This window comes from Haliotis rubra, unplaced genomic scaffold, assembly GCF_003918875.1.
Source record: "Haliotis rubra isolate DU_JTF1 unplaced genomic scaffold, ASM391887v1 Scf1642, whole genome shotgun sequence".
In the NCBI taxonomy this organism is placed as follows: Eukaryota; Metazoa; Mollusca; class Gastropoda; order Lepetellida; family Haliotidae; genus Haliotis; species Haliotis rubra.
In genome coordinates this window covers 25,394-36,849 of record NW_025765606.1, presented here as the reverse complement: position 1 = coordinate 36,849, position 11,456 = coordinate 25,394, and the positions used below count along the sequence as shown (strand labels likewise).

General features: G+C 39.6%; 1 protein-coding gene and 1 pseudogene across 1 annotated transcript; one reads left to right on the top strand and one right to left on the bottom strand.

Moving 5' to 3' along the window:
- Positions 1-1,512: 1,512 nt before the first annotated feature.
- LOC124271919 lies at positions 1,513-2,385 on the bottom strand. Its single transcript, XM_046707094.1, has one exon. The coding sequence runs from the start codon at positions 2,383-2,385 to the stop codon at positions 1,513-1,515; it is 873 nt and encodes a 290-aa protein (XP_046563050.1).
- Positions 2,386-2,428: 43 nt separating this feature from the next.
- Positions 2,429-10,392, top strand: LOC124271918 (annotated as a pseudogene).
- Positions 10,393-11,456: the final 1,064 nt, after the last annotated feature.

Here is an 11,456-nt window from a genome sequence, read left to right as displayed (position 1 = left end):
TTACCTTAAACCATGTGTTACACTTTCACAATATATTGCACTACATATTGCAATACGTCAACACATATCACAATATATCACAATACGAAAATTTTGGCAATACCCAATCCTAGTGAGCATACATGCGTGGCATCAATGAACAATAACTCATTTATTATTTCATGTACCCCTTTCTATTACCGTCCTTTAAAGTCAAGCAGTTTGTGTGACGAACGTTCGGTCATTTTGTATTCGACTTGACCTGGGTGGTCAGACTGTCTTGAAACGTATTTGATGTATCCTGGAATGAATTTAGGTATATACACTGTTTATATCAACCTTGTATCAGTGTATTGGATAACAAAAGCAGTTCATCATACTCGTGCTTTACCTATCTCGTCCCTTAAAGTGAAGCCCATTTGCCTGTTTTCTCTTATTCTATCATATTATATCAATATAAAGTGTTTCGCTCGTGTTTTCACCGTCTTTGCTAGGGCGGTCAAATTCACCTGATACATCACAGGTGTAAATATATCACTTCATGATGTTACATTTCATTGTAGTTGAAGCAAACATAGTTGCTATAGTCAAGTCCCTTCACCGGTATACTCTCAGTATCATTACCAGCATGATATTTCAGTATTAAGGCATCTGGGAAGCGGACATTTAATACCATGCAGGTATTTTGAATATGAGTGCAACAGCAAATATTTACAACTTTGAAGATCGGAGATTCCTGTATCCTTAATGTAGGTTAATAAATGTTTAACTGATATCAGAGGGCTGCATTGATATCGAACTATCCCTCTAACCAAGCGAGCAAATTGTTTTACAGAGAAAGGTTATAATCAGGTAGATCACGGAGGTGCTAACACCAGTTCCGGTGTACAGCCAAACCCTTCACCCCGATGCGGTTATCTGCTGCACAGATTATACACATTATAGAGGATTCCATTGTCAGGTCGACACTGACTTTTGGTAGCATGACGAACTGTCACTGTGTCAATTGGCAAACAAAACTCCATGTAATGTGGAATGACTTTTTTAAACATGGTAAGACCTATACAATTACTCGAAAATCGCTGTCGCTCACTCCTACAAGTTTTAAGCCCCTTACACTTGCACGAATTTTTTCCCCGCACTGGTACGTAATTTGGCGTGCCAATGAGTAAATTACGCGTAAACTGATGTGAAGTGTGCATAAACTGTGCCGGGCTGCGTACCAGTGCGCAAAGAGCATTTTGAAATGTTCAAAACTTCTGGTACCCATAATCTTTGTGCAACTAGCGTGAACTAGTCGTGAACATTGTGCAACCTACTTTCAAACACTGCGGGCGGTGCGCATTGACACGAAGTGTCACGCATTGGCCCGCTTTGATCAGGGGTCGGAAAAGGTCGCGACAGATTGGGCCAAAGTTCACGCCCTCTAACTTGTGGTGAAGTGGGCGGGCGGGTTTCTGTATTGTCACAAATTGTTCACGTTTGACGGGTTTGAGCATGTTCCGAAATTGATACGCATTGAGCACGCCTACTTCACGCATTGTTGGCGCACGAATCAGCGACGACCGCGCTCATAAAAAGTGCCCATCGCCAGTCCCCACGTTCCTTAACTCGACAGCGAACAGTCAACAAGATGCCTGCCAAGAAGAAGAATACAACCAGAGGAAGAGCAGGACCAGCAGTGGATAGGAGACTGGAAGAAGAGACCGGACAAGAAACAGAGACAGACATTTGAGACAAGATTCCAAACGCATTCTCCACCACACGACGAGCACGAGACAACCTGTAGCTGTAGCTGATATTTCGGTGCATCTGGGAGCGATGAGAGAATGGTTTCATCAGCCAAGTTCTGAGTGCAAATGCGTCATAGGCTACGAAATGATATGGCACAGACTTGTCATTATTAGGGAGTGGAGCTGATACAGGTAGTCCGGCTCGGTTGTCTTCGACAGCTTTGTGTAAAGTACAGTTCTTCCATGTCCCTCCATCTGAAGCACCACCCTCCGCCCCAACATCAACATACAAGAACTTCATGCATCCAGCATCTACATGGGCCATGAGTACAATGCTGCGGAAGCCTTTAATATAATTGTAGTAGAATGATTCAGCTTTGGGTAGCTTCTTCATAGTAGCATGCTTGCCGTCCACAGCCCCCAGACAGTTGTGGTAGTTCCATCTAAAACTAAAACCTTCAGCAACCTCCTTCCACTCCTCTTCAGTTTTGGAGCACCTGAGTACTTCGTCCTTATAAACCTCAAGGATGGCTTTGCAAACCTCTGGTAAGAACTTGCCGATTGTAGTAGCTTCAACTCTGAAGCTGTACTGTAGACTTGCACAGGATTTACCAGTGGCTAGGAAGCGAAGAGTGGTTGTCAGCTTGAGTCCCACCTCCAGCGGTTCTCTCATGAATGTGGTCTTCTTCTCAAGATGAGGTTTTAACTTTTCCACAATGTCTTGGAACAAGCCGGGAAAATTCTCAGGTAATTTCTGTAGCCTCTTGGATCTTCCTTGTGGAGTTCTGTCAATAACTGATCATAATGTCCGAAGTGATATCTTCTAGTCAACCATTCCCTCACCCACACTGTCCTTGCTTTCCTTTTCAAGTTGGGGTTACGTCTTCTTCTTTGGCCTGCTCTTGCTGTAATTGCTGGTCTTCAAGACTGACCGAGTTTAGTTTTACGCCGCTTTTAGCAATATTCCAGCAATATCACGGCGGGGACACCAGAAAACGGGCTTAAACACATTGTGCCCATGTGGGGAATCGAACCCGGGTCTTCGACGTGACGAGCCAACGCTTTAACCACTAGGCTACCCCACCGCCCCTGGTCTTCAAGAAGTAATAGTGCTTTTTAGGGTATTTCAATTGGAAGCATTGAATACTTACTCAATCAATTCGCTGACGACACAACATGCACCCTGGATGGTTCAGAACGTTGTCTCTATGCAGTATTTAATGTGCTTAGTTTCTTCGACAGATTTTCAGGTACAAAGGTTAACATCGACAAAAAACACGTCTCATTTGGACAGGATCAAAGAAAGATCGAAAATGAAACCATGTTCGGAGCTAAATCTTAATTGGGACCAGGGTGACTTTAGTCTTCTTGGAATTACATTCACTCAAGACTTAGACGATATGGTAGAGATAAATTACAAAGAAAAGATAAGAAGTTGTGAAACACTAATGTCCATATGGTCCGCACGTAATCTCACACCCTTTGGAAGAAATTTTGTCTTAAAATCTTTGATCATCCCAAAATTAAATCATTTATTCAGTGCACTTCCTGACCCAGATAATGAAACTACAAATAAATTTCAACAGAAATGTTTTAAATTTATCTGGAACAATAAACCTGATAGAATTTAGAGAAGCCAAATTATCTGTGACAAACAAGATGGAGGCTTCAACATGCCAAATATAAAGACATTAATGCATGCTCAGAAACTATCAATGGTCAGAAGGTTTTCAGATGTAAGTCCAGTTGGTGCTATCTATTTATTTCAAATCTCCAAATGTTTGGCGCTGGTTATGTATTCGATTATAACTGCCAATATCTGTCAGAAGAATGTCTCCCACTGATCCACAATAAATGTTATAGGGATGTTTTATGTGCCTGGTGGCAATTTATATCTCGGAATGAAACTGACTATGACGTAAATGATATACTTGCCGAAAATCTCTGGTACAACAAAACATATGTGTAGGATGTAAACCATTTCTTTACAAACAATGGTATGATAAAGGAATTCGGTGTATCAACGATTTACTTGACTTAAATGATAACATATACTGCTTTGAAATTTTTTGTAAAACACTATCATTTAAAACTGATTTTCTAACATTTACTGGCCTCATTAGATCTGTAAAGTCATATTTGAAAACACTTAACATAGATTTTAAGACTTTGTCAAAAATACCAAACCCAACTTTACCAGCAAATATAAAACAGCTCCTCAGGGATGCAAAGGGGACACAACGGTTTTACAGAACATTGTTGTCAGATGTCACTACAAAAAATTTACATTGCCAAAAATGGGAGCAAAGTATCTTAAACAACGAAGTCTTGTCTGACGACTGGAAAAATTATTATAACAGACAGTAAACTGCAATGGTTCCAATATAGAATATTACATCACATCTTACCGACAAATATAAAGTTATTTAAGATTGGGTATATAAATAATTCAAAATGCAGCTTTTGCCAAAACGAAATTGAGACACTCGATCACGTGTTCTGGTCTTGCAGTAAAGTCAACCATATCTGGCAAAAACTTGAAGTCTGGCTAAATCATAAAACTCTTGTCAATATCAAAGTATCAAGAAAACAGGTATTGCTCGGTTTCCCAGACAAAACAATGACCCTCTCAATATTATTATTATTATCTTTAAAAACCTAATTTTTGGAAGCAGATTAAAAAACAGTGTACCACCTTTCCATGTTTTCCAGAATGAAATTAGACATTATTATATGATAACAAAGTGCTCTTCTTTAATGGAGTGTAATATCAGCGCCTTTTATAAGTTCTGGTATTCATGTCATGAACTGTTCACATGATTTGTACATCATATGCTTGTATTGTATTGTAACCAGAATGTCCTTTGTTGAGTTTTCGGAATAGACTGTAAAACATCTTTAGAAACAATAAAATTATTAAAAAAAGTAACAGTGCTGCACCGGCGAGATATAGACACTTTCTTTTTTATATATTTTCTTTTCTGCAATCTGAGCTTGTTCTCTGGTGTTCAGCATCTTGTAGGTCCACAGCAATGCACGAAGCTTGGGTGATGCCTGCTATTTATATAGCATGGAGTCAAGCGGCACAAAGCGGGACTGCTTCACGCATGCTCGAAGCGGTTGTGGCAATGCATGCCCATGCTGGAACTATGCGCGTCGTGCGTACCATGCCGTACACTAGACGTAAACAATACACCAACAATACTTGACCTAGTCGTAAATAAGTTGTGCGATAGCGTGCCAATGCGTGCCAATGCGCACCATTTATGGCCACGCATTGCGTGCCAAGTGCGTAACTTATGCGTAAACAGGACGCGAACAGTGCGCAAACTAGTCTTCATGCTTCCATGCATACCATCTAAAATTATACACGCATTGCCACGACGAAATGCGCGGCAGGGCGGGGACAAAATTCGTGCAAGTTTCAGGGTGACTTCGATCAGATTTGGGGCGTGGAGCTGTTCCTTACAAACCCGGATAACATAACAGCCAATTTACATCCACGAGGTACAATTACCTTCCTCAAACATACAGGTTGTTGTCGTGCTCGCGACTTATAAAAATAGCTAGCGGGAGATCAGCCATTGCCTCTTGTGTGTGTTCGTTAATGTCCTAATATTTTAATATTGAATGAACTATATGGCACACAGATGGTATGGCAGACTGAACACGTGTTCTGGTATATATTACAATCATCAACGAAACAGGTTACTTTCCTTCGCCATCAATAGTAACAAACTAATAGTAGTTCCGGAGGAAAACGATTTATCAGTGTGATGACGTCACTTCGGCAGCCAATACTTCCTGGTGGCACGTCATGTTTCCGCGAATGTTTCACTGTGTCGCTGTACATAACTGGTTCAACCTAACCCTCTTCCCGTGTCACTGTACATACATCTAGGCGGAACCAGAGGGGGTGCATGGTTGCCCCACACACACACATACACTTTTTTGTTTTGTCATGTAGGTTTATTAAATGACCATTGAAACTCACGTGAAAACGGGTGAAAATGAACTGAGCAACCCACCCACCCACCTCACCTCACCCACCCCTCCTCAAAAGCTGTATCCGCCCCTGACATAACTGGTTCAACCCTAACCCTCTACCGAGTCACTGTACATTATATAGCTGGTTCAACCCTAACCTCTACCGTGTCACTGTACATTATATATAACTGGTTCAACCTAACCCTCTACCGACGGTCACTGTACATTCTATAACTGGTTCAACCTAACCTCTACCGTGTCACTGTACATTATATATAACTGGTTCAACCTAACCCTCTACCGAGTCACTGTACATTATATATAACTGGTTCAATCCTAACCCTCTACCGTGTCACTGTACATTATATATAACTGGTTCAACCTAACCCTCTACCGAGTCACTGTACATTCTATAACTGGTTCAACCTAACCCTCTGCCGTGTCACTGTACATTATATATAACTGGTTCAACCTAACCTCTGCCGTGTCACTGTACATTATATATAACTGGTTCAACCTAACCCTCTACCGTGTCACTGTACATTATATATAACTGGTTCAACCTAACCCTCTGCCGTGTCAGTGTACATTATATATAACTGGTTCAACCCTAACCCTCTGTCGTGTCACTGTACATAATCTATTCTGATGTCACTGAAACAAGTTGAGCCTAACCTATCGCTCCTCCCTGTCACTTTGATCACCAATGTCATAGGCTATGGTATGTCAACAGACAGTATTTCACATACTCAATTGGAAATGTAGACCCGTGTGGCTCCAAACGGGCATTTTCTTTTTTGTGTTTAAAACGTTTGCCAGCTCCCAAATCAGTAATGCCCAAGAACACCAGGTCGGGAACAAAATTAACAATCGCACGAATACGTCATCAAGCTACTTCCGGTACGACACCGTGCGCTTTATGTCGTGAGTGTGTAGATCAAGATCTACATCTTCAGTGTACAGAATGTCAGGTTACCAGCTGTTGTGATTGACAATGGCACAGGGTAAGATATGTGTGTGCGAAATTATGGTTTGAGCGTTTCTTAGAGGCCGTATGCGAGAAATTTGCCAGGGGATATGACGAATCATTCGAAGGGTGTGGCGGAAGTGAATCTCTAAACTTCAATGGATTTCTACTGCAATTACCAATATATGGGTGATAAGTGGCAGTTTTCAACACAATGTAATGTTTATAACAGTGTGTCGTTGGAAATGTAACGATATGGAGTAGATTTGTGAAAGTAATGTTCTGTGCCCCATACAATGGGGCTGCTTCCTAAACCTGGACCTTACAATTTCGTGATTCTTTGTATTTTCGACTCAAAATAAACTAGTAGGCCTAGTCGCAGTGTTTACAGGTAGATGTACTTTCCCTGTTATAATCTCCCACGAGTGATTTATCAATCAGAGTGCTTGCAACCAAGCATGTACAGCAAGAGTGGTAGTTGAGTGTATCTATTTAGCTTGACTCCTCCCTGATGGCGACATGTTAGCACGGCAAAGTAGTACAGCTAGGCTACAGCTGTATTTTGGTGACATGTGTATCTGTAGGGGACGTTCTTGGTGAATCCACCTCCTACACAGCCACTTGCACTGAGGAGCATACATGCAGTAACAATTGTAATAAGCAGACTTGCAAAGTTCAACCTTCCTATTGTTCGAGCTTCCTCACATTGTGCAGAGAGAACTTTTCATTCAAAACATATCAACTTGAAATACTAAACATGCTAAAGGGACATTAATGTGTTTAAAGTCTCTGCTATGATCTAACTGGTCATGAGATATAATTAAATCAGTTCTCACTTGTTTAGAGATTCAATTGCATTCTTACTCACATTTGGTCTGTGTTAAATCCAAAAGTTCTGTTTTCCAGTTCGTCACTGATGTCTAGAACTATCTCTTGGCAGAGAAACAGTTCTGTTGGAGTTTCATCAGTAGTACAATGTGCATCATTAGAAAATGCTCACACTTTTTCTGACTTGAATTTGAGTTGGCTTTGGCTGCTATTGTTGTTCTGTGATATTTGTTTATTAACACTTACTGCAAAACAAAGAAAGATGTTTCTGAATTATGACCTTTGGCGTTTTTGTTTTGACATTGTCTTACATTATCTGGCTAAAAAAATATGTACAAGGGAAGGAATACTATGTAAATTTGAAGAGGCAGCTAAAATGTTTGATCAGTGTAATTCTGTACAGCACCTTGGAACATAATGTAAATTTGAAGAGGCCACTGAAGTGGGTAATTTGGAAAATTCTGCACACCTCCTGCCTGATTTTATGTGCCAGCTTTGAAACTGGTCATTTAGCATCATCATATCCTGTGGATAGCTGCTGCCATCTTTGACCACTGTTTCGGTCAAGACTTGATTTCATTCCAGGCAGTTGTGTTTTTGACCATACTGTACTATAAACAACATTAATCAGCAGTAACACTCTGTGATGCTTGAGCAAAGTGCGAATATATTTCAAATTTGTTGTGTTAATTGTCGCTTTTCTTTGTATAATACCACTCTTGTATTTACTGTTGTCAATATGTCATATATGAAATAAGAGCCACACAATTATGAGTTTCAGAGTGCCATGGTCATTCTTGTTTTTATGGGGTTTTGTATTTTTTCTTTTGTCAGGTATACTAAAATGGGCTATGCAGGGAACACAGAACCTCAGTTCATTATTCCCTCTGCTATTGCCATCAAAGGAGGCTGCCAGTGTTGGGGACCAGGCCATTCGGCGACTGGGCAAGGGAGTGGAAGACTTAGACTTCTACATTGGAGATGAAGCTCTTGGTGCTACAGCATATTCAGTCAAGGTTTGTAAATAAAACTCCTTCAAGTCTAACAAAATAAGGTGTGAGAATGTTCTGTCTGCCTGAAGACTGATAAAGAATAAGCCATATGCAGGTGTCAACTGGAGTTGTACCTCCTTCCCAGTCCTGAGGACTGTAAGAACCACCAGGGTCCCGGCTGCGTTCCTGCTCTACTTGAATTGTATTAACAACTGTTTACAGTTGGGTGGATTTCATTGTTAAAATAAAGAAGTTTTCTTGTATTCTTACTAGACTAGTAATATCAACAAAGTCATTATGATTATTATGATATTCATGTTAATCAAACTGCCTAACCAATATGGATTGCTTGGGACTTGCAATAAAGAACATGGGGTAGTTTGGGTAGCCTTCTGGTAACAGTATTTTCTTACCACACACGAGACCAAGGTTCAATTGCCATGATGGGAACTATATGTGAATTTGTGTCACACAAAATGATATTGCTGGAATATCACTGAGAGAGTAAAACCCTAATTATTACTCTTTCAGTGGCCCATATCTGTTCTGACATTGTTGAGGACTGGGATTTGATGGAGCGGCTTTATGGAACAAGCTATTTTCAAGTACCTTCGATCCGAGACCAGAAGATCATTATTTTCTCTTGGTAACTAACTATCATCATCATGTACACTTCATGGCTTTGTACAGCACCATTCAAAGCGTGTTCCGACCAAGGTTTTCAAGTGACTTATAGTTTCATGGTACAAGAGAATGGAAAGTGGATGGGAGTAGATCATCAGATCATCATTCTCTTTGACTGAAAATGAAGTAGATCACTTAGAGTGTTACTTAGCTTATTGATTGTTACATCTAATTTTGTTTTGTTTGATTTTCTGATTGGCGGCTTGATATTTACACAGTTAGACTAGCTTGATGCTTACCTGGATTCTTGGATTCTCTATTTCCGCTGGCTCTCATTTTCTTTGATATTTTTTCCAGACACTTTCAATGTACACCAAATGTAGTGTTTATTTATTTAATTATTTGGCAAATTATCATTTGATGTTCTGGTACAGTTATCAAACTAACGAGCAGATCCTTCTTCGACATATTATGACATTTTTTGTGATAAATATCAGAAACTGCACATTTTGACAAATAGTGAAATATTATCCCCCACATGAGATATAGAACAATATTTTGTCACATCAGTGAATTCTTCCCAAATCTTCAAATTTGTCTGCATCAGTTTATATCACAGCATCATGTTAAGCAAACAAACAGTTGATAACCAGTTAAACCTGACAATAAATGTGCATCAGTTTTGGCCACAAATAGCTGTAATATTGCTGTTGGGGAGAAAGCCATAACTATTCATTCATCCTTTCTTTCTGTAAGTTTTGAGTTAATGTTGTGGTGAAACATCAACTGGTGTTCAAAAGAAAGTACACACCTGGTGTTTTGGGATTATTTAAAAAAAGGAACAATGTAAATATTTTTATAAGTTTCTGATTGTGACTTAAAAGTCAAAATCATTAGCGTTACATGTTTCCACCTCCTTTTTGATACACCAGTTTACATGTGAAAGTCACATATTATCATTATTAGTGTATGTGGTGTCCCAAAACTACAATAAGGAGTTGCCTTCCTTACTTTTCCCATAAGTCATGTTTACCTGAAATTTAAGTGCAGTTACAGTCATGTTTGAGCATTTAATAAATGTTTTTTTAAACTGGCTTGATTTTGTTGATATTTAATGTATTTACTGATTAGGAATATTCTTTTACAGACTGAGCCACCACTTAATACTCCAGAGAACAGAGAATATACAGCGGAAATCATGTTTGAATCCTTCAATGTTCCAGGGCTCTATATTGCAGTTCAGGTAAGAGATGCCAAGATATTTGTAACAAGCCACCTGTAATTAACTCATCAACATGTGTTATATTTGGGATTACACTTTCTCTGTAAAATTAAAGTACTTGTAGTTCAAGAATCACTTTTATTCATTTCTCCCAAGTTCATATTGAAGCATCAATATTTCTAGTTCAAAGCAGATTTAGGGTCAATTTAAGGCAAAGTATCCTTGCTAAAGATCGACTGCAATAAAGAAATAAGGGAATCTATAGTTCTGTAATGTTAACAGTATCACAACATTAACATTCTCAACTTCAACAAGACCGCCTCCGTGGTGTAGTGGTTAGAAATCCGCCGGGAGTGAGGAAGGTCAGATGGGTTCGATCCCGACAGCGTCATACCAAAAGAGCGTTAAAATATGGTACTTGTTGGTCCCTGCCTGTAAACCGGCATTAATGGGTACAACAAAGACTGGTCATTTCAGTCAGAATAATGTGTCTGAGTGGGGTATTCATGCTTCACTGCAGCATGGTATCTCAGTGGGCTTGCACTATAAAACCAGCTTCAGCCTGGGCTAGTACAAGCAGCCACACATACACACATGCGTCGTCATATGAGCGAAATATTCTCAAGCACGCGAGCGTTAAACCCAATTTCACCTCACCTCACCTCAACTTCAACAATAAAGATAAACTTTTGACAAAGTCCCACATTTCTAACTACCTGCAGAGATGAATAATGTTACAATTAACTTACATGACTACTATTTCAGTAAATAACCCTTATTACTTATTAACTTAATGACTTTGAAAGCCTAACAAATGAAAACCTGAGAAATTCTATCTTTAAATCCGTGCAAAGCGTGCAAGTTTCAAAATATCAGCAAACAGTCTTGAAAATGTGGGATACATACAAATATCATTACTGAATATTGCAGAAATGCTCCTGATAGATTCATAACATATAACACAAAGTGTTGACTAGCAAAAAATGTCAAAGTAATTCATGGTCATACCGTTTGTAGACCATCTGCTCTCCGAGAAAAAACGTTCACAAGGCAAGCAGGCGGCATACTGAACCCAAAAACATATCACTGCCAGAAGTTATCTCTCTTTGACACCTCTGAATGCA

What these genes read in the sequence shown, in the direction of transcription:
- LOC124271919 (XM_046707094.1), bottom strand. Translation starts at nt 2,385, where the DNA reads ATGAGAGAACCGCTGGAGGTGGGACTCAAGCTGACAACCACTCTTCGC.